This window comes from Trachinotus anak, unplaced genomic scaffold (assembly GCF_046630095.1).
Source record: "Trachinotus anak isolate AG129_WGS33_773 ecotype Australia unplaced genomic scaffold, CSIRO_AGI_Tana_v1 ptg000019l, whole genome shotgun sequence".
NCBI classification, from domain to species: domain Eukaryota; kingdom Metazoa; phylum Chordata; class Actinopteri; order Carangiformes; family Carangidae; genus Trachinotus; species Trachinotus anak.
In genome coordinates, this window is record NW_027273870.1 from 3,171,745 (window position 1) to 3,192,635 (window position 20,891).

The 20,891-nt window shown below is 39.7% G+C and overlaps 2 protein-coding genes across 7 annotated transcripts; both read left to right on the top strand.

The window, feature by feature from the left end:
- The first annotated feature begins 47 nt into the window (after window positions 1-47).
- Window positions 48-8,071, top strand: stra6l (STRA6-like). The gene is made up of 18 exons (XM_071503525.1): window positions 48-281; window positions 717-789; window positions 1,326-1,426; window positions 1,552-1,682; window positions 1,781-1,901; window positions 2,182-2,227; window positions 2,344-2,469; window positions 2,749-2,822; window positions 3,178-3,286; window positions 3,443-3,596; window positions 3,984-4,059; window positions 4,238-4,319; window positions 4,886-4,934; window positions 5,486-5,603; window positions 5,702-5,821; window positions 6,120-6,283; window positions 6,795-6,938; window positions 7,134-8,071. Exons 1-18 carry the CDS (start codon window positions 256-258, stop codon window positions 7,355-7,357), a joined length of 1,938 nt encoding a protein of 645 aa, XP_071359626.1. The 5' UTR covers window positions 48-255; the 3' UTR covers window positions 7,358-8,071.
- A 350-nt stretch (window positions 8,072-8,421) lies between these two features.
- On the top strand, window positions 8,422-20,514 carry tdrd7a (tudor domain containing 7 a). Of its 6 annotated transcripts, XM_071503520.1 has the most exons (23): window positions 8,422-8,537; window positions 9,373-9,591; window positions 9,781-9,925; window positions 10,033-10,147; window positions 10,422-10,514; window positions 10,810-10,847; window positions 11,409-11,449; window positions 11,834-12,004; window positions 12,420-13,187; window positions 13,541-13,737; window positions 13,907-14,099; window positions 14,361-14,472; window positions 14,667-14,878; window positions 15,211-15,345; window positions 16,370-16,453; window positions 16,542-16,676; window positions 16,879-16,989; window positions 17,244-17,424; window positions 17,624-17,781; window positions 18,250-18,443; window positions 18,959-19,119; window positions 19,482-19,732; window positions 19,897-20,514. In XM_071503520.1, exons 1-22 carry the CDS (start codon window positions 8,481-8,483, stop codon window positions 19,712-19,714), a joined length of 3,753 nt encoding a protein of 1,250 aa, XP_071359621.1. In that variant the 5' UTR covers window positions 8,422-8,480; the 3' UTR covers window positions 19,715-19,732; window positions 19,897-20,514. The 6 variants fall into 6 exon arrangements, with proteins under 6 accessions (XP_071359621.1, XP_071359620.1, XP_071359623.1 ...); XM_071503519.1 differs by having other exon boundaries at window positions 19,482-20,514; XM_071503522.1 differs by having other exon boundaries at window positions 12,420-13,007; window positions 19,482-20,514.
- The last annotated feature ends 377 nt before the right edge of the window (window positions 20,515-20,891 follow it).

Consider the following 20,891-nt stretch of genomic DNA (forward strand, 5'->3'; position numbering starts at 1 on the left):
TGTGTGTTTATGATACAGACAAACTGAGAGAGTGTGAGAAAATGAAAAAAGAGGTAGAAGAAACAGACACACACATGTGAAGAGAGGACATAAAATAAATGGTTGTATCCTGAGATCAAAGGTCAAATGTGTGAGTCACATGGTTGAAACCAGGAAATGGAGAAGAGGTATCAATCCACGGTCACTTCCCTTCCCTATCTTTACAGTCGAGCAGAAAGAAGGCTTTTTAGGCTTCAGTGAACTGACTTATGAAGGATGAATAGAAACCATGTGGAACATGAGTAAGTACAGACTGTAAATACTCGCTGCCACTAACATTATGACGCCGCTCTTTACTTTATCACTCTCAGCTGTCAGTTGGCTGTGTTATTGTTATGTAAAGCTTGGGATAGACAATCTGATTCCAGGAGTTCTGAATGAAGACAGACGAATAGCCTGGACAGGCTGGAAACAGAGAACAAGCGGTTACATCATATAATTAAATATAAATGATTTGCAAATTGTATTCCTGTGTTCTGTCGTCTACATCCACTCAGTTTTTATCTTTTGTGTAGTTTAGTTTGGTTCAGGTCAGTTCAGGTCATGGTCTTAGTTAACCTGATCTCTGTTCCATTCAGGTCCTTCTTGTCCATCCCATTCAGTTAAATTTTGTTCTGCTCTGGGTCCTTTCAGCTACATTACGCTACAGCATGTTCATATTGTCACTGTCTTTCCAGGGTCTTCACGGTTCAGGAGTGTCAAAATGGAATCTCTATAGATCTCTTCCTGCACCTGTCAGTCATACCAGCAGTAAGTTGTCCGTCATTCAGCCTGCAATAAGAAAATAAAATGAAAATGTGACATTTGTGCAACTGTGAGAATTGGCATTTTGTTATGTTTACCATGCACTGAAATGAACATCAAGGCAAAGTGTTTATTATCCAAAATCAGACGTTTGTCAGAGCACTTTTCAACCTGGATCTGTAGCTACACTGTAAAGTTCAGGATATACAGAACAACATAATTACTATATACTGTATAACACCAAGAACTGCAGAGTGCTACAGTATATTCACTACAACAACTTTGATAGGACACATACATGAGTGTTGATACACACAGACCTTCTTTTGCCTCTTCCTCTGTAACATGTAATATATGTCAACTTAATTCTACTGTGACATGCAGTTGCAGCAATGGAAACAAAGTATATATATATATATATATATATATATATGTGTGTGTGTGTGTGTGTGTGTGTGTGTGTGTAAAAACAAGTATTTTCCAGTAGATTTGTTTATGTGTTTATTTGTGCACAGTGTATGCATTGATTAATTATCTTCCAGGTGTTGATCGTGGGGGTGCTCTCAGTCCTCCAGAAAAGAGTTCAGAGACTGGCCATCGACCGCAGACTGCCCTTCCTGGAGGGACGTTTTGCCATTGTGGTGTAAGTCAGCACCCACAACATTAAATATGTCAAGAAGTAGTAGAAGTAACAAACTCCTTGGCGCACTCATCAGTAAAACATAGCTTTGTTAATGTTTATGACTTGTTGTCATTGATGTGTCCCAGGCCTTTGGATACTATAGGCAGCCTCAGCAACCGTTGGTCCTATGGGTTTGCATTTGGTGCTGTGTCCTCCAGCGTCCTGCTGCTCTTCTCTGAACGTTACATCCCCTTCACAGTCCCAACCTGGGCCAGAGGTACTCCTTCCATTTACAATCATTATCCAAACATCTTCACTGTACATATACAGTAAATACATACACTGACTGATGTGTTGTTTCCTGGCTGTTCTCAGCTATAGTGTTCCTGGTTGGAGCTTTAGAAGTGGGCCTGGTGTATTTCCCTTTCTTTGCCTGTCTGTCCACACCTTTCAGACTACCTGGTGCTGTGCTGGGAATCCTCTATTCCCTGTCCTGGTAAACATTCATTCATATTATTTTTTACTATGTTCAGACATAGAATATATATCACAAAATGTGGATTAGTACTGCAGAGGGTTTCTTATATGATACCACCAGTGGCAGGTGCAACATTATATATCATGCAAAAAGAAAAATTAATAAATTGGTTACTTTTACAATTTTTTTTGAAACCATGCAGTAACATGAAAACACATCAAAATGATATGAATGATATGCATGAACAAATGAATATGTATATGTGGATGAGTTTACCTGATTTGATGCTTGTTCATAGGATCATCGTTACAGTCTGGAATACATTCACCTGTCCTGATGGTCAGGTAGGTGAGAACTTAACCCCTGAAAGCTTGTAGTAGTGTAATGTGCATATTAAAGTGTGTCTTCATAAAAAAAAGATAATAAATGAATGGATGATTTTGTGTGTTTGATTTTAAAGGTTTTGGGTAAAAACGAAAAGATAATAGTCCAGTGGCCCAGCATCCTCGCCCTCATCTTCCTCTTGGGTCGATTTGTGTTCATGCTGATTAAAGCTGTTCGAATACGTCTGCAACTGGAACAGGAGGTCAGCTTGGCTAAAGCATAAAATCTCTGAAGTGATTCTTGTTGTATGTTTGGTATGCTTGGCTGGATGCTACCCCTGTGAGAGAATCTGATCTAAATACTACTTAAGATTTTACATAATATTTACTGATAAATTTTGTTTTCTGTTGCATTTTATTTGCCATTTTTGGTTTTATTTTGTTGTTAACATAGGGCCTGAAGTGATTACATAACTTTTTCTCCCTGAATTTTCTGAATAATAAACTCTGTGTGAGAATGAATCTGCTGAATCTGCTGCCAGGACCCTGAGGAGCTGAATGAGCTACACCAGGTGCAGCATGTTAAGAGGCTGCTGAGGAAAACACCTGCACACAGGTAGAAGACACGCTCATTCAACTGTCTTCTGTACAACTGGAGATTTACAGTGCTATTGCCTGTTATGACACCTTCTATTTTTGCACATTTTAACCAGTTTACCATTAATTATAAGCATTTTCAAAAATGTACCATAAGATAGATTTTACTAGTTTTCAGGAAGACACAATTTTGTCATTAATTTCACTATGATGTAAAAATCACATTGGACATCAAGATTTTCTGAGTGAGAAAAGAATTTTCGCAAATTGAGATTGTCAAACATAAAGTGCGTTACTGTTGTGTGGCAATGCAGCTTTCTTGACTTGAAAATCTAATGTGGTGTGTTCAAGTGCTGCTGCTTTCTGTGTTGCAGCAAGCCACTCAGCTGGTTCCAGAGGCGAGTGTATGAGTGGGACCCCTACTTCAAGTTCCCCAACAGGATCATTGGCACTGCCATTATATCTCTTATAGGCCTATACACAGTAAAGACACAGCAAGATATCTTTTTTTTAAATTCTGTAAAACCAAATATCTCAACCAACCATTGGCTTTGTTTCAGAAAACATTGCACAAACAACCTCTCTGTACATCTGCCTTGGGCACAAGTGTATTTATTTGTCCTTTTGTAATTTCTCTAGATGACTCTAGCAGACTACAGTCTCAGTAACGTGGCTTTTGACCAAGTAGAGAAGTGGAAGAATACACTAAATTATCTGGTCACCTCTTGTAACCAGACTGAAGCTCTGGGAGCCATGATACCACAGCTGGAAGAATTCATTGACGTGGCAAAGAGTGAGTTGGTTTACACCCCCTGTATATAGTCTGGTAAATCCATCATCTGTGACACAGAAGCATCATTAATTCACTTGAGAAAAAATTAGATTATCACAGGCTTCAATCTCAGAATAATAATAATAATAATAATAATAATCTCATTAGTTCAGAAAAACAGAGCAGAATTTTTTTCCTCGAGTGAATGCATTATGCTTCTGTAGTATGATTACGTATATCGAAAACAACAAGTTTTAGACAGGTTTACACCAAATCTGTCCTGTTTCCTTGATTCTGAATATTTCTGATATAAGAAAAAGACAAACTTATTTCTCATCTCTTATTTATGATGGCTAAGAGTTCATGAAACATAATTGGAAGTGTCTTAATTTCTCTTTTTTTTTACAGAGACATGGCTAGCTACCACCATCTTCGCTAGTCTCAACTCTGTTGCCTACACCTTCCATGTATTGGCATGTTACAGGTAAGAGAGCCTATAGAAATATGAAACATACAAAATGTATTGATGCTTTAACTCAAAAATGGTCATGTAAAATGTTTGGAAGAATAATGAATATCAGAAAGTAAATAACCTGTTTAAGTTTATAGGAATTTAAAGGACATTTCTCTACCAGTGATCACATGATATATTGATGCTACAGGAAACACTTGAAGAGACTGTGGAAAGGACAGAGGGGTTTTATTCCTGAGAAGTTTCACAACCCTAGTTCTGCTGTCAGTGTAGTAAGTAACACACACATGCACACACAGATATAGCAGATGGCAGATGATTCCAGAGCAAAACAGATTTCAGCTTGGCACTAGACACTGAAAATCAGCCTTCAAAGTGTGACAGTGGCCCCAGTTTAACTGTGTTTGCGGGTCAGGATGTGTGTCACTGTGTATGAAAACTGTGGCGCCACATATTGCAAGCTACACAGCCACTGCACCCCACCAGCTCTGCAAAAACACTACATGATTAACAGTTTGGTTCTGGCTCTCAGCCATCTTAACAAGGCTCCCGCAGTGGAGAACAGGCTACGGCTAATTGTCTACACAGAAGCAAAACCAGCTTTATTAAACTCACATTTGCAAGTGTCTGAACATTTTAAATGAGTGAACGTGCATGTGAGTGTTTCAAATATGTAGAGCAAACACATACTCTATACATGTGAGTGTTTTTGTGTGCATCTGTGACCATTTGCCACTCATTCTATTTGGCCTTGCATATTGTTGGATATATTTAGTTCAGACACAATCTTCACCAAAACACCTTACAAATACACAGTTTTTCTCTTTGATTTTCACAGGCTTCCATTGCAAGATACTCTGGATGGCAAATAGCTTTTACACTGTGGGGTGAGCATTACAGTGTGCATACAAAACGAGAAAAAAAGCAGCTGATATGATCTGTATCAGAATATCCTCCACTGGTGCTGCGGGACCCAACCGAAAATATTGTTTTCATGCGGTTCCACAAATGTCACCAGCACCAAGATTTAAGTCTTGGGAGAGAAGGAGTAGTACCTACGCTTGACCAAACCCACATAAAGGAAGTGAAACAAAGTAATCTCAAAAGACACTGATTACTTGTAATATATTGGATTATTTTGTCATAAATCTGATGGAAAATATATAGACAATTGGCCTAAAATATCATAGAGGCAGCCTCAGTCTAAACTGGTATTAGAATTAAACCTTCAAAATTCCTAGCATTTATTGTGTAAATGTGGATACAGTGATTAAATCACTTCATTTATTATGATGTTTTCAGGATTGAGTGAAGCATGAACACGAATCTGCATAATTTGTTTCTCATCACACAAAATGTGTTTGTACATTCAGATTTCCTGTAAAACACACTGTGAGATATGTGAAATGATTGCATTACTTTTTCTTTTATTTCGTAGGTTATCTGATTGTCCATTTTGTCCACTTCTTGTTTGCACTGCTGCTGGTCTATGGGGTGGTTCTTCCTATACAGCATGGACATGTACTGAAAATGCTCACTGACCTGGGAATCATTGTGTAAGGCTGTTGTGTTATATGATAGCATATGAATAGATAGTTAGACTGACAGGTTGACACAGTGACTGACTGATTTTTACTTTTCTCGTTTCTCTCAGTCTGACCATCGGCCTAGTGATTGGCCTGGTGATTTTCCAGATAGCTCTGGTTCAGATCTTCTTCCTCCAGGACAAATTATCTCCTACAGACAAACAAAAACCTCTGGCTCTTAACAACAGGTTGGTATATTTCAGTATAAACAATAAGTGTGGGAGGGACGTGACAGTCATACTAGTAAATTATTAGCTGTGTAATGTGGATGTGGTGAGGACATTATGTGATGGTGAAGTTGTAAAATGTACCATTACTCACTTACTCAAGTGGATAAAGTAGTTTTAATTACTTGCTGGAACAGGCAGACCGTGTGATGGCATTTTACAAAATCCTAATTTTTCAGAACAAGTAAATATGATTCAAAGTAAAATGTGTCTGGTACAGTAGATTAAGATCACAGTTTCCTGTCTCTCTCCTCTTCAGGAAGGCGTTCCACTGCTTCAACTACTTCTTCTTTTTCTACAACGTGGTGATGGGGATCAGCACCTGCATCTTCAGGTTGCTGTGCAGCATGGTTGTAGGAACATGGCTGGTGTCCCGCATAGACCGAACCATCATGCAGAGAGGATATGAACACATAGACGCCGGTGAGCCTATTTTCCCCCAAAAACATGTGCAAGACAAAATGAAATAGTGGAAGTGGTGCTTGCTTCCAAAGCATCTTCCAGGTGATGGCAGCATTTCACAAAGTATCAGCACACTGGGTTTCTTGTCTCAAAACAAGAACAGAAAGTGAAAAAAAATCAAAAATACTATATACTTTACAGTAAGTATTGGAATACTGAGCTTAGAAAATATGTCAGAGAGAGCGCATATAAACCAGCAAGTATTCATAAGTGTATTACTGTTATATTACGTTCATACCAGGACTAACAACCTTTGTCATTGAAGTAAGTGTGTGAAAATCTCTGGGTTGCATCATATAATTCATATGCATAAGTCAATATGTATAAATATGAATATATACTGTATATAAATACAAATAAATGTAATAAAAATAAAATTAATAACACAGCAATAATATAAATAAAGAATACTGTATATCCAGTGCTCTTTCTGATGGTGAGTGGCTCTAACAGTATTTCCCCCCTGTTCCAGGCTACAGTACTTGGATTGGGGTGATCTTTGCTGACCACTATCATAGCAATCCAGTCATGGTTTGTTTCTGCCAGCTGCTGGTGTCCAATAAGCTTGAGAGACATGCAGCGTCTGCATACTCCACATTCAGCAACATGCCATCTGGTCAGTAGTGTGTGTGTGTGTGTGTAGCTCTGACATGTATAATCCACTAAATACCCACTGTTTCCACCTGTTCACTATTTAAGGTTCACCAAACTAATATCCCCCCAAAACTGCATTTACTGCATTTATGCAGCTCTTTTCCTCATCATCCTTTTTCTTCATTTGCAGTTTATTGACTTTAAACTTTTTTTGCAGAATCCCTTGGGAATAGCCAGGCCAGGAGGCGCTGGCTGTTGTTTTATACTTTACTGAGAAACCCTCACCTGATTCTGCTCAGAAAGCACAACCTCTTCTCATCTTCACCGTTACAGTCAGACATAGCGGTGCAGACTTGGGTCATGGCCTCACAAATACAGAGTCGCCAAGCAGCACCAGAGTCACTACCAGAGATCATGGTCACACCAGCAGAGGACTGTTAAAGAAGCATTTCCATAAACTCTGATCTTGTTTTAAAAAAATGTAATATGGTTTGGAATCCAAAATTGTATATGTGTCTTTTAGTGGTGCAACTCTATGTTGTAAAGCAAGTACTGTGCTGTTCTCAATTAGTCCTCTTTGTGGGCAGGGGTTTGGCAAAGTCAGTGCATCTGATATTACTTCACACCAAAACCTACTTCACCTGCTAACAGAAAGGAAATCATGTAGGATATCATGTAGTTAATGTGATCAATTACAAGGTAATTAGTCAATCAACTCAGAGGTAATGAAACTGTGATACCCAGTGCCTCATATTGTAAGTGTGTTGTTGTCTACAGTACCTAAGCTTTTATTTAATCTTATCTCAATAGTTCACCTCAGGTTATGCCCTGCAGGCCTGCCACTGAGTGTTTAGAACTAACACATCTGCAGAAAAAGCCAGGTTTTAGTCAAATTTAAACTGTTGTACTGTATATAGACATAGTCTAGAGTTAAATTTGAACCTTTACACATAATTGCACTGTAACATCTATTTTAGAAATTGGGGTGTGGTACACTACAGCTGACCATCTTTCTTTGTAATAATGTTCATTTTATTAAAATGTGTGAACTACATTGCACAGTTATTCAAGATTTGTGTTATAAAATCTAACTGGTTATAATCTGTTATGCATGGATGCTGTATATTCTCATTAAACCATTTAAAAAGCATTAAACATTTTCATATAGAGCTATTTGTGCTATTTGTAAAGCTCTGCATACATTACTCCAGAAAAATAGAGAACAAGCTTCTACTCTGCACTCGAAAGGACTCACGACTACTTTCAGTGCAACACTGTCAGTTGGAAATAAAAACAAAATGGTAAATGTTGCATTATATTTGAAAATAGCTCCAGCTTTAGTAGCAAAATTTAATTTGCCATATTGTCTTGTGCCCTTGAGCAGGACAGGTTTGCCATTTAGCCGAAATAAATAAATAAATAAATAAATAAATAAATAAATAAAAATAAAAATAAAAATAAAAATAAAAATAAAAATAAAAATAAAAATAAAAATAAAAATAAAAATAAAAAAATCATCTACGTCCAGCAGTGACCTTTTGACCTTGTGGGCGTGAACGTGTTCATGATTTTGAATTCGGTGAAGAAGAGTCCGGGCAGTTTGGCTAACAACTTAAAGCAGGTAATTTAAACATGAAAATACCTAAATATGTCAAAGAATTTCGATCAAATGTTAGTTGCTCATCTCGAATGATTGCTGGAACTTTGTACAAGGTCAACTGTTGGTCGAAAATAACTTAACTTTTTAAATAACTTTTTTTTTTTTAACGCTAGCAAACGAACCACCAGGCGCTAACAGTTAGCCGTTAGCCAACGTGAGCCAAGGGCAGTTCAGCCGGTAGACTTGAACGAGGCCTGTGTGTCTCCGACAGTGAAGCTTTTGAGGCTTGAGGGCAGCTTAATATTACATAGAAACCAGATCCACATCCCTAAGGCGAATGGATGTAGACGCATTAAATCATGTGTAATGTTATATTTAACGTTACTGACTTAACTCATGAATTTATTGCTTTAGAATCTGAAATCTAGGTCGAGACTTGGTAACAGGCGCTGATCTGGTTTGCTTTGTTCTGCCTCTAAAGTTTGGCATTAAATGCTACTCGCCACCAAGCAGGATTAAACTTAAATCGCAAAAGGAAATAAGTGAAAACGCGTTTGTCTTCAGGTATGTGCGTTGCAGCTGTTGTCCTGTTGCTTTTATCTCATGAGAACTTCAAAAGTCATGAGAAACATAGCTCTTATATGTTGGGCCTAGCTTTGAATGAAACACAGTACAACCCAATGACAAAACAACACATTGCTCTGGAAACCTTAGGTGTAAAAATTATGATACTCATTGCCTTTTGATTGATTGACCTTCCACCGATTGTCACCACCTCAGGTGTTTCTGAAGTACACACACATTTCTGACCCTTATATATACGTTTTTTATTTCTGTGTTGTTGTTTCTTTTTCAGCGTGTATTCACCAGGATGTCGGACAGTGAGTCTATCAAGAAAATGTTGCGGTCTGTACTTCAGTCCAGCAAGACAGGTGTGTCTATTAACACCCTCCAGTTAGAGTACCGGTCACTGTGCGGAGAGAGCATCCCGCTAAAGAAGCTGGGCTACTCAAAACTGGAGGAGTATCTCAGAAGTATCCCTTCTGTGGTGCGGTTGGAGTACCAGATGGGTGAGGTGAGAGCTGACCTGATATATTTTTGCATCCTTATACTACTGCTGTAGGTCAGCAAGTTTCTGCACGAAAACGGAGAAACTCAGAATTATTGTTTGTAGTTCAGTAAATTTTAGCTAAACCGTAGCAGTGTTGTGTCTTTTCCGGGCAATGCATGTGTCTACAAGTGTAACAATGAATCTGCTCTGTAGTTGAAATGCTTTGCCACAGTCTGCCAAGAGACAGCCCACATTGCTGAGTTGGTGGCCAGGCAGAAGAGCTCCAAGAAATCTGGTCACTCGCAAGTCATCAACTGCAAGATGAGATTCAAACCTTCCAACCCCTACATGCTCAATGGTAGGAGACCTGCTCAATTGTCCTCCTCATCACTCATCAATACATTGCTCTGTATCCCACCTCCTATCATCTAACCTGATTTATTATCACCCTTACCATGGATTTAGTTAGGCCAAGGTCATCTCTCCGCCAGCCCTCAGCTGCTGGCACCTCTAACTGGCCAGCAAACCGCTCTCGGTCCCACGGTGGCTACAGAGGCTTCAGTGCATCAGGGGACTACAGGTTGGCAATATCTGCGCTGCAGTTTTTTTTTTTTTTGAAGAAATGATGAGCAGTGGCTACAATTAAAACTTGGTTTGACAACATTGTCTACAAGATAAATATCCAAACCGGGCCACACATTCAACACAGGGACTGCTTTCTGTTATCAAAATATCCTTTCATCCAGGCTATAGAGAATCGTGTTTAATGTATGCTTCCATAACTGCTTTGTCTTAACAGTGGATTCCAAAATGAATAAACCAAAGTTTTTGCTTGTGTTCTGCCCAAACATCAGGCAGTTGGACCAAAGGTTAAGCTCCATCACACCTGTTGAACACAGACAACCAGCTTCTCAATCAGTTGTGAAACAAGGAGCCAAGCCTGACAGGTAAACATACACATGCAGACAAACCTTATGAGTAACCCTATAAACTCCTTTATAAAATGGTACTTGATGCCAAAATATTGGTCATGGACAATTATGGGTGGGTCAGCAACTGTGTGGTAATTTCCCCCACCGACCACTCTCAAAACAGTTCACAGATGAGTCTCAAAATATCATTCAGATGGGAGCATAGTTCAGGATATGGGGCTATTATATCAGGCAGTTATTCTTGTATGTAGAACTGCAGTTTGTATTGAATGACAGTGTTTCAGAATAACAGTGTTTATGTTGCCAACAGGAAAAAGGAGAGCTTGGAAAATTCCCAGAGGCCTAGAGGTATGTCAAACCCTTTTGGTTTGTATCCTCATTTATTTCACAACATTTTTTTGTTCTTTGAGTAATTTTAAATAAAACAAAGGTCCTAGTAATTTCACAATTCCTACACTAAGTATTCTGAAGTGCACATTTTAAAATCTCTATTAAAATGAATAAAACCAAAACACTTTAAATACAACATACTTGCCCACTGAATACGTTTGTATGACAGTACTGTATAGACAGCATCTCACTGCAGTAGGGCATCTTGACACTTGACTGGCCTCGGATTATAGTAAACGAAGCAACATTATCAGTAATGATACACTAGATCAGCACTGTAGGCATATTTCCCAGTCAAGGGGAGTAAAAGACATAGCTGAGATGTTTTACACATGTCACTGGGAAAGTAATTGCAGAGCAGTTTATAATATCAACATTTGACAACACTGCCAAAACATAAATAAGTTGAAATATGAGAATCAGATTAACTGACAACCAGTGAACTCAATCTGCTTCAGACTGTTCACTGATATCAGAGCTTGTTGGCATTTCTTTCTTCCTCTGCACTATTTTTCACAGAGAAGCCTCCTGAACAAGCCTTGAGACCCAACCAATCCCAGGTACAGAAAAACCTATCTCTATGCTTTTGTGTCTCATTTCAACTGAAAATGACTGCACAGCCTTGGGCGCTGCATGCAGAAGCTGCCAACCGGGCGCTCCACTAAATTTTATATATATGTAATATCTAAAGAAAAGTGCAAGAAGAACGTGTGTTTGCCTAATATGTAAATTATGTGATTATGTATGTAGCTGCACCCCAATCAGTGATATCACATCAGACATTTATTTATTTATGCATTCTATTATTGAGTTTATTTTGTTAATAATGTTTATATTATTTATTTTTGTGATTTTACAAAAAAAAAAAAAAAAAAAATCTAATCTAAATGAAAACAGCATGGGGACATGCTTGTAGTGCTGAATTGTGGAATCTCTCCATGCAGTCTAGTCTGTGTGACGTGGCACTGGTGCAGGGTAGGATAACTCAGCTTCTGGAGAAGTACTGCAGTGGACTGTGGATGTCAAAAATATCAGATGTCTACAGTGAAATGTTCGGTCAGAAGCTCCACCCTCAGGTGCTCATAGACCTGGAAAAGTGGACACACATCTGTATGGTGAGACAGTAACTTTCTATATGTAAAAACACAAAAAAACACGCTTTCTAGGTAAAAAGCGGGTATTTTGATGCCTTTGTATCAAATCCAACACCTTGTCATTGGAGAAATGCTGTTTTTTTCCAATATTTCTCTGGAGAGTCTTTTTTAATAGTTTGATTCTTCAAATTATGCTACATTTTTTCTGCATGGGATCATGCCATTTAGTCAAGTTAAATGCTGGACTAAGAGTTCTTAACTAGAGAAAGCAGTTACGGTTGCCCAACATCACCCAACTTTTTGACAGTTTGATGATTCAAAATCAATTGATTCAGAAATCCATTGTGCCTTTTTTCAATATACAACCTTTACAGGAATTGAGAGGAGTCAAAATCTCTTCACTTCTCTCCCTGTCTTACTCTTCTGGCCTACTCAGGTCGAGCAACCCTCCTGCATCAACCGAGTTGACCGGCTGGTCTACCCTCCACTGCCTCCCAAGCTCTCTGTTGTTCCTAGATGTAGCACCAACAACTCCCCTCCAACATCACCCACCAATTCAAGTGCTAATGCCACACAAATGTCTTCACGTCCCTCAACACCTGAAGAGCTCTTACCTCTCCCTTCTTCCCCTGTTCCCAAACCCAGGCTTTCCCCCAAAAGCCCCTTGGCTAAGCCCACTTTCATTTTTCCTCCACAACCTGCTGCTGCCTCTTCAGACAAGCTGTTGTCCTCAGTCAGTTTGCACAGCCCTGTCCACAACCCAGCTCTTGCTCCCCAACTGCCCTCATGTGCCAGTCTTGCAGTCAATGCCAGTGGCAAATGTAAAGATAATCACAACTTGACTTCAACTACCCACAACCAAAGCTCTCGACCTCTAGCCTGTACCTGGACTTCATCAGCCAACGCTTCTGCAGCAGCTTGTTCCATCCAACCTGGCCCTGACATTTTACCCCTTCTGAAGGTCACCTTTTCTTCGACCTCTGATTCTGCTCCAAAATCTTCTTCTGTCACTGTGTCAGCTGAGGTGCGTCAGAGAATAAAGGAGCTTCTGTCCAAGTACAGTCTGGGTTTGTGGGCCCATGCTTTACCTGAACTGTTTATGGACACATACAAGATGCCATTCCCTGAGTATGTTCTGGATAACTTGTCTCTTTTGCTGGATATATGTACTGTGGAGTACCCCATACCAGGTAACAAGAAGAAGGTAAGTGAATGAGAAGGCACTGTGTGCACCAGAGTTAACACAATGAACAAGTTAAAAGTCATCAACAGTACTGTGAAATTCACCCTGGAAGATTAATTTTCTTACTCTCACAGTTAACATTCACACTCTTGCTGGTGACAAGTGAACATTGCTCTCAGGCAAGTGATAAGTTGGAATGATGATTGATGTGGAGAAAGCAGGGATGACTTCTAAGTGGTCTAATGGTGATTTCTTCTCTTCTGTCACCTTGTATTATCCAGGGAGTTCAGGGATGTCCTTCCTGCTTACCCATTTGTCTTTATATATTTGTATCTATTAATGTGTCTGTCATTTATGTATTCCCCTGTGGTCAGGCCATCCTGTATAACTCCAGCAGAACAGACATAGAAGCCACAGGCAGCCAAGAAAGCCAGCAGTGCAGAAGTCATCCCCTACCCTCTGGTGTAGAGGTTGTGGGTCCTGTGACTCCTCCCTGTCTGGTTCTTCCCTCAGAGCAGTATCCCTCTGTGCTGATTACTGATGCTAAGAGCAGCAATGCTGTTACTGTAAGGTAGGACACATGTTATTCATGCAATCATGCATTAATGCACCTTAAATTGCCACAGTAGATCAACATAGTTTAACAGAGGCATTGTAGAGGCAATGTCCAGTTTACTGTTCTGAAGCCAGCCATGCATAGTTTAAAAAATCTGCAAAAAATAGGTTGGCTGTCTGTTCAGGTATGTAGGTGAGAACTACTCCAATGCCCAGGAGGCCATGGAGGACGCGATGCGCTCCTTCTACACCCAGGGCTCCCCCTACCAACATCTGTCTAACCCTGTTATTGGTCAGCTGGTAGCAGTCAGAGCAGAGGATGGAGCAGAACTGGCCAGAGCTCAGGTCATGGAGGTTATGGCCCCTGACAAGGTCAAGGTAAATCATTACGTTAGTTGATTGTAGTTAGTTGTCAAGTTGTTTGTACTTTTAAAATACTTTTTAAAAATACTATATTATTCAATATCAGATACAATCCCTGTGTTTCAAAATTATGAAACAAAAAACCCAAGGAGTGTGAATAGTTTTTACAGGCACTTCATGGCCTATTTGGTTTGGATGTTTTGGATTTTTGGTAAATGCAGCCCCTGAGCTGGGACTTGTCTTATGATCTTCAGTTTGTCTGTGTCTGCCTGCCAGTTATACTATGTGGACTATGGCTTTTCTGTGGAGACAAGTGGGAGTATACTGCTGGAGCTGCACCAGGATTTCCTCTGTCTGCCCTTTCAGGCTACAAATGTTCGACTTGCAGGTACATACAAGATAAGGAAATGGCTTAACAACAGTTATTACTCATCTAATGTTGATGAGATCCCGAAGATATCACAGCAGTAATTACATTTACATTTACATTTGGCAGTATATGTAAGGGCTCATTAATAGCCCTGCATCTTTTCCCCTTTATCTCCCTCTTCTTCCCATTTTTCTTTATCTTCCTCTTGTCAGGTTTAGAGACTTTCAGCTCCCATCAACTGGTCCTGTCCGCTCTGGACAGGTTGGCAGTTGGAAGGATACTGCTGATGGAGACATTAGAGCCGTGCCAAGAGACTGAGATGCCTGTGGCAGTGCTGTATGACACTTCGCAGGATGATGACATCAATGTTAACTCCACCTGCCTCAAGGCTCTGCAGGACAAGACTATGAACAATCCTCTGACTGTAAGTTTGGTGGGGTTAATCACATGTGTCGTGAGATGCATGAGACCAAGGAGAGAACCCCTTGTTATGACTGCAATCCTTTATGTGCCAATTAAAAAGCTGTCACAGAGGAGTTTTTATATTTTTACCAGGACTGCCAGTGAGTGGTGCTATTGTACCGTTCTCCTATTAGTCAGAATTGTCCCACAGTAGCCAATCATCTGTTATGGGAAGTCTGTGGGTTTTCATTCATTTGGAAGTAAACCAGCAACTTGACAGCCCTCAGTGACATCTAATTGCATGTTATCAATCCCCCCAGTCTTATCTAACATGATTCTTTCTGTTGCCTGTAGGTAAATGTTACCTATCAAGACGTGTGTGTCACAAATGTGTGTGCAGATGGCATCATCCACTGCCAGCTGCCCTCCAGAGGAACAGCAAGACTCAGCAAGTTACTGGAAAAAACAGAGGCCTTCTTCATCTCCCAGGTAGACAAGACTTCAGAGTACACAGATACCTCAACTTGCCCAAGCACTTACCAGTGTTAAAGAACATTTCAAATTTTACAGTGATAGTATATTGAATATCTGCAGTGTAGTTTTCAGGTGTCTCTTTAGTGGCTGCTTGACGCAGAGAGGCTTTTTCACATCATCATAACACAAGTTTGAATATACCGATTAGTCACTGATTAAATTATCATGACTACAGTAAGTTTACTGATTTATATAGTGCTTTTCAAAGCAGTAGTTCAGGGTGCTTTATAAAAAAAAATACCTGGGATCTACAGCTTGTTTTGGTTAAGAGCCGAGCAGACTGAGTCAGACAAACAAGGTTTTACAGTGGTTGAGATGTGATAAAAGCGTGGATGACTTGATCCAAATATTTAGACTGTGAGTAAACCCACACTGAATCAAAAACAAAATACTGTTGTCACACATCTCTGAAACCTTTTGAATATATTGCAGTTGATCCCAATATCTGATGTCAAAATAAGTACTTCACTGTTTATAGCTGATGAAAAGTATCTGCTAGATATACCTGACTGCGGTTTGGCTACATAAAAGTTCAAGTCATACCTCTGATTCCTGATGTAATACTGAATTTGAGTACTGAATACTAAATACTAAAACAACTTCACTGGCTCCTGGTGTAATACCAAAAATTCTACCTATAAGCACTCAGTGGGTTGGCTTCTAAATACATTTATGGCATGTCAGGTCATCAGGTGGTGGTTTTCTGTATCTCAAATAAGATCCAGATCTGTTGAGGGTGATCTGAGCAGTTGTTTAAATATGGCCTCTTTGATCTTTCTCTGGCCGTCTGTTTAGTCCTGGTCGATGACTTTGAACCCTCTAGTCAATGCTGTGACTGGTTTTGGTGTCCCGAGACAGTTGTTGTTAGTTACCAGTGTATTTTGTTTTACACATCTAGTGTGTTCCCCATAGCAGCTGCATTTGTTATAATAGCCAATATTCCATCTTTTAAAACTGCCAATATAATTGTTCCTACCAGATGACATCTGAATCCCTGGTGTCCAGACCCTTCTGTGGAAAGTTCTGTCTAGCCCGCTACAAAGGAAAGTGGTCCAGAGTGGAGGTAAGACCAGAATCATAAGAGTATTTTCTTGAAAAGCTTAATTATTTTGGACATTAAAAGAAGTGGGATATGGTGTGGTTGTTTTCAGATCGCCAACATGTACAGCAACAGGGTGATGGAGATCCTCTACATTGACTTGGGTGTCCCAGCGACTGTAGAGGTGACCGATCTCCGAGAGATTCCCCCTCTTTTGCTGAAAGACTTTACCATCATCCCACCACAGGTCGGTTTTTTGTGTATTTGGCTAAGTGTGGGGGTATATACTGTACACTTTGGTCTCCAACCAGTCCAATCAATCCAGTGGCTGGAGTGGCATCCATTACCCTGTTCACTGATTTGAACCTTCTGTCTATAGTACTTAAAACTTCAATCCACAAACTTTGTTTCTAAAGGAGCTAATAGTGTATCGTTTTTGATTTGCCCAGGCCATCAAATGCCGTCTGGCTGACCTCAAGTTTCCAGAGGGAGACTGGAGCCCAGAGGCTGTTTTGTGGGTGAAGGAAGCTGTCCTTGGCTCTCAAGACTGTAAAATGAAGGTAACATACTTTTACATCTATAATGTAAAGCTGAGGACACAGCTAAGTTAAACTTCTGTTATAATCCAAATATACACACTGTGCAAATGAAACTTACAAATAAGGCCTTGTTAAAGAACTGCCTGATAGACAGGAATGTTTGCAGGCTGTTAGCTTTAGTGGCTCAGGTTATGAGTTAGCTTCTTCACAGGGGTGTGAAACAGTCATGTTGACCTCAAGGTCTCTCTATCTTTGTATATGTGTGTCATGGTCAGATCATGAAGTTAGACCAGCACAAAGGGGACTGGCTGGTCTATATGTACCTCTTCATTGGTGCTGCCAGCCAGGAACTGGACAAGAGCATCAACTATCAGCTGGCTCAGTCAGAGTTGTGGCAGAAACTCAAAACACAGAACAACACCACGATCAAAAGCAGTGACAGCAGCGTGGATACAGGTAATAGTAGACAAAGACTATGTACGTTTTCTGTAAAATAATTTTGTTTGTTCTTCAAACTGTTTTCTCATGTGAAATCAAAGTAATGAGACAGTGAGTCATTTTTTGTGGTTTTTGATTCGTGTTTAAGCCAATTGAGTTTGACATGAACTTCTAAACTTGAGGGTGCTTTGCACATACCTCTTTTCTAATTGCCTAGGTCTCAGTGCTCTGGTGGAGAAGTTGACTCTGAGCAGCTTAGTTCCACAACCCACTATGAAGCCTTGTCACAGAGCAGAAGACTCGCCTCTCCCAGATACAACCACTGAAACTGGAACGCAACCACTTCAGATGCCTCCCTCACTGGAGCTCCCTCAGGTGTGTGAGAGAGACTGTTTTTTTTCCCTGGGATTTGTTTGACATGAAGGAAATAGATGTGAAACATGTACAGTGTGTCATGCCTTGTCTCCAGGCAACTAAATCTCACTATTTTTATTATTTTGTGATTCACCATGTTTTTGTTTGAAAATTTCTCTCCAAGAAAAAGATAACTTTGTGTTCTTTGTTTTGGATGCCTCCACTGTAACCAGACTCTGACTGGCAATTAATTTTTTGTGCCAGTAGGCTGTAAGGTGTTAAAGTTGAATGTAACTCTGCTGTATATGTTAATGTATAGCTTTCATGTAGCTTGTATCTATTGCAAAGCATTGCAACGTACATTTTATAGTTTATTGTTTACTCAGTTTTGGACATGAATTTGAACCATAGAATAACTTCACCTCCAGGAACAAATATTCAACAAAGACTTGTCGTAATGTCCACCTCATTCTCCTCCTTTCCTTTCAGCCTGGTCAGAATATAGATGTGTTTGTGCCAGTGGCCTGCCATCCAGGATACTTTGTGCTGCAGCCATGGCAGGACCTGCATAAACTTGTTGTATTGATGGGAGAGATGATCCTCTATTATAACCAGACGTGGAAGACTAGCACTACCACACACATCCAGAAGGGAGATGTCTATGCTGCCAGAATAGACAAGAAGTATGAGATTTGTAGTCAATACACACATGGTTACTGTGTGAGTGTGCTCAATCCCTGAAGTGAAAATCGGCTACTTGTCATGTTCCTCCGTCACAGACATTAGTTGGTTACCTGTGGCAACATCTTTCTTTAAGCTCATTATGGTGACCATAAGAAGTAAATGGTGACACGATAGAGATCTTAAACTACAAGTGCTTATCTTCTTAAATTGAAGATAATGTCATTTGTTGTTGGGGCATTTTACTGTATAAATTTGCACATGAGGAAAAAGTCTTTAAACAGTATTAACAGTTACGTGTTATGATATTGCATTCATATTAATATAACTGCTGTTATATAAGGTTATACTTTGACAAAATTGTTTGTTAGTTAATGCATTATCTTGATTAGTGCCCTAGCATTACTGGTTGTGTAAATCTTGGGGGTTGTTGTCTATTTTGTGCTGTTTTGAGGAAATTATGAGCAAAATGCAAACACAGGTTGTAATGATTCAACTAACACCTGTCTCTACCTAGTTGGCAACGCGTCCAGGTGAAGGGGATTCTGGCCAATGGGTTGGTGTCTGTCTACGAGCTGGACCACGGTAAACATGAGCTGGTCCGTAGTAATTACATCAGGCCCCTGATAGAGGAATTCAGACAGCTGCCCTTCCAGGCCATCACTGCACAACTGGCAGGTGAGTTTGATAGTAATTATTTTTTATGTGGCTGTGCTGGTTTTAGGTATTTAAATTATGTTATATATATATATGGAAGGGATGGAAGGATGCCATGAATTGCTATTTTAAAGTGAGTTATAATCTATAATCTGCATTTTCTACCACACTCCTCTTGCATTATTAGTTATGAATTTTTCAGTATTAAAGACTGTCCTTATTTAATGCAAGCAATCACTGGTTCTTTTGATTTGGTTCCATAGTCATTCCAAGCTTGTTTTATTGGTACATTGCTGTAAAGTTGACCAGGTCAGTTGATTGATACCCTGACATTCAAGTATCTGCAGACAACCTGGTTGTTTCTCCTCCTCTCTGTCCTCCAGGTGTGACGCAGCACCAGTGGTCAGAGGAGGCCTCCATGTTGTTCAGAAACCACGTGGAGAAGCGAGCGCTGGTGGCTCACGTGGAGAGTGTGCAGGATGTGTCAGACGTCAAAGGTGAGCTGTGGGACCGCCGGTTGACAGTTTACCTGGTGGATACCACATTGGAGGACAGGGACCTTTGGATTCACAGCATCTTGGCCAACATCGGCAGTGACCTGTCTTCAGCTGCCTAGGATGTCTCCTCAAGCACGGTGGGAAATTATTCAGCCAGTAAACTCTGACTGTAAATGTATTTTTGAACCAGTCGGCCTATTGATGGTTCTTTTCATTTCTAAAAACTGTAAAAGTGCTCAGTGAACTTTAGAAGCCAGGCATTTTCACTGTTTTCACTATTCTGGATCTTTCTCCCTTTCAGAGACTCTCAAGAAGCCCTCTTAATTTTGAGGTCGTAGCCAAGGGTCTTGTGAAATTAAGACTGAGGGTATTGTTTTGTTGAGGAATTAATTTTCCTGAATTTAAGGACTGACAAACTGTTACATTTGTCTCAGAGGAGGGCAGTATTGAATGCAGTTAAATTCAACATTAGAGGAAAAAGATGGTGAACATTACACATCATCAGATGTTACTATTTGTCAGTTTAAAATAATCATTTTGATGCAAACTCAACTCACTTTGATTCAACAACATTTTTTGTTCCTTCAAGTTAAGTCACCTGTGTTGCATGTTTTGGTTTTTGTAATTTGACTCTATACCCCCATCTAATTGTTTTTGTTTGCTGTGCCTTACGCATGCAATGGTGTGTCTCATTTTGCATCTACTTTTGTGTATGTAATATACATGTTTTCACATTAATCCAACTTAAATGACTTGATTCATCTGCGTAGTTGTTAGAACTGCAGTGATTGGAACACTTCGGTTATTATTATCTTGTGTTACTTGACTAAAAGTTGTAATATTTCTAGTGTTGTTTCAACATGAAAAGCTGTTATTCTATTAAAACTTTGAGCCAAATGAAGATGTACTCTGACTGACTGAAAACTTGTGTGCAGAGATGATCTGCCAGTGAATAAGTGACATATCTGTTGGTCTAGGTTGGTCTAACAGAAAGAGGGAGTAACATAAGACTAGATAAAGGATTTGAGGAGTTGTTTTATCATCAGTCTTTGAAGCATAATTTTCAGACTTCAGTGAGAGCCCAGGCAAAAATAACAAAGGTAGTGGCTACTGCTGATACTTCTGTACTTCAGTGGGAGTTTGAATGAATGACTTTTAATTGTAACAGAGTATTTTTACATTGTTATATCGTTACTTTTGTAAGTTAGTGTTGGTGAGAATTTCCCCCAAAACCGAAACAAACATAAGCAAGATCAAGCGGATCAAAGTAACATTTGCAGTAGACTTGAATGCTAA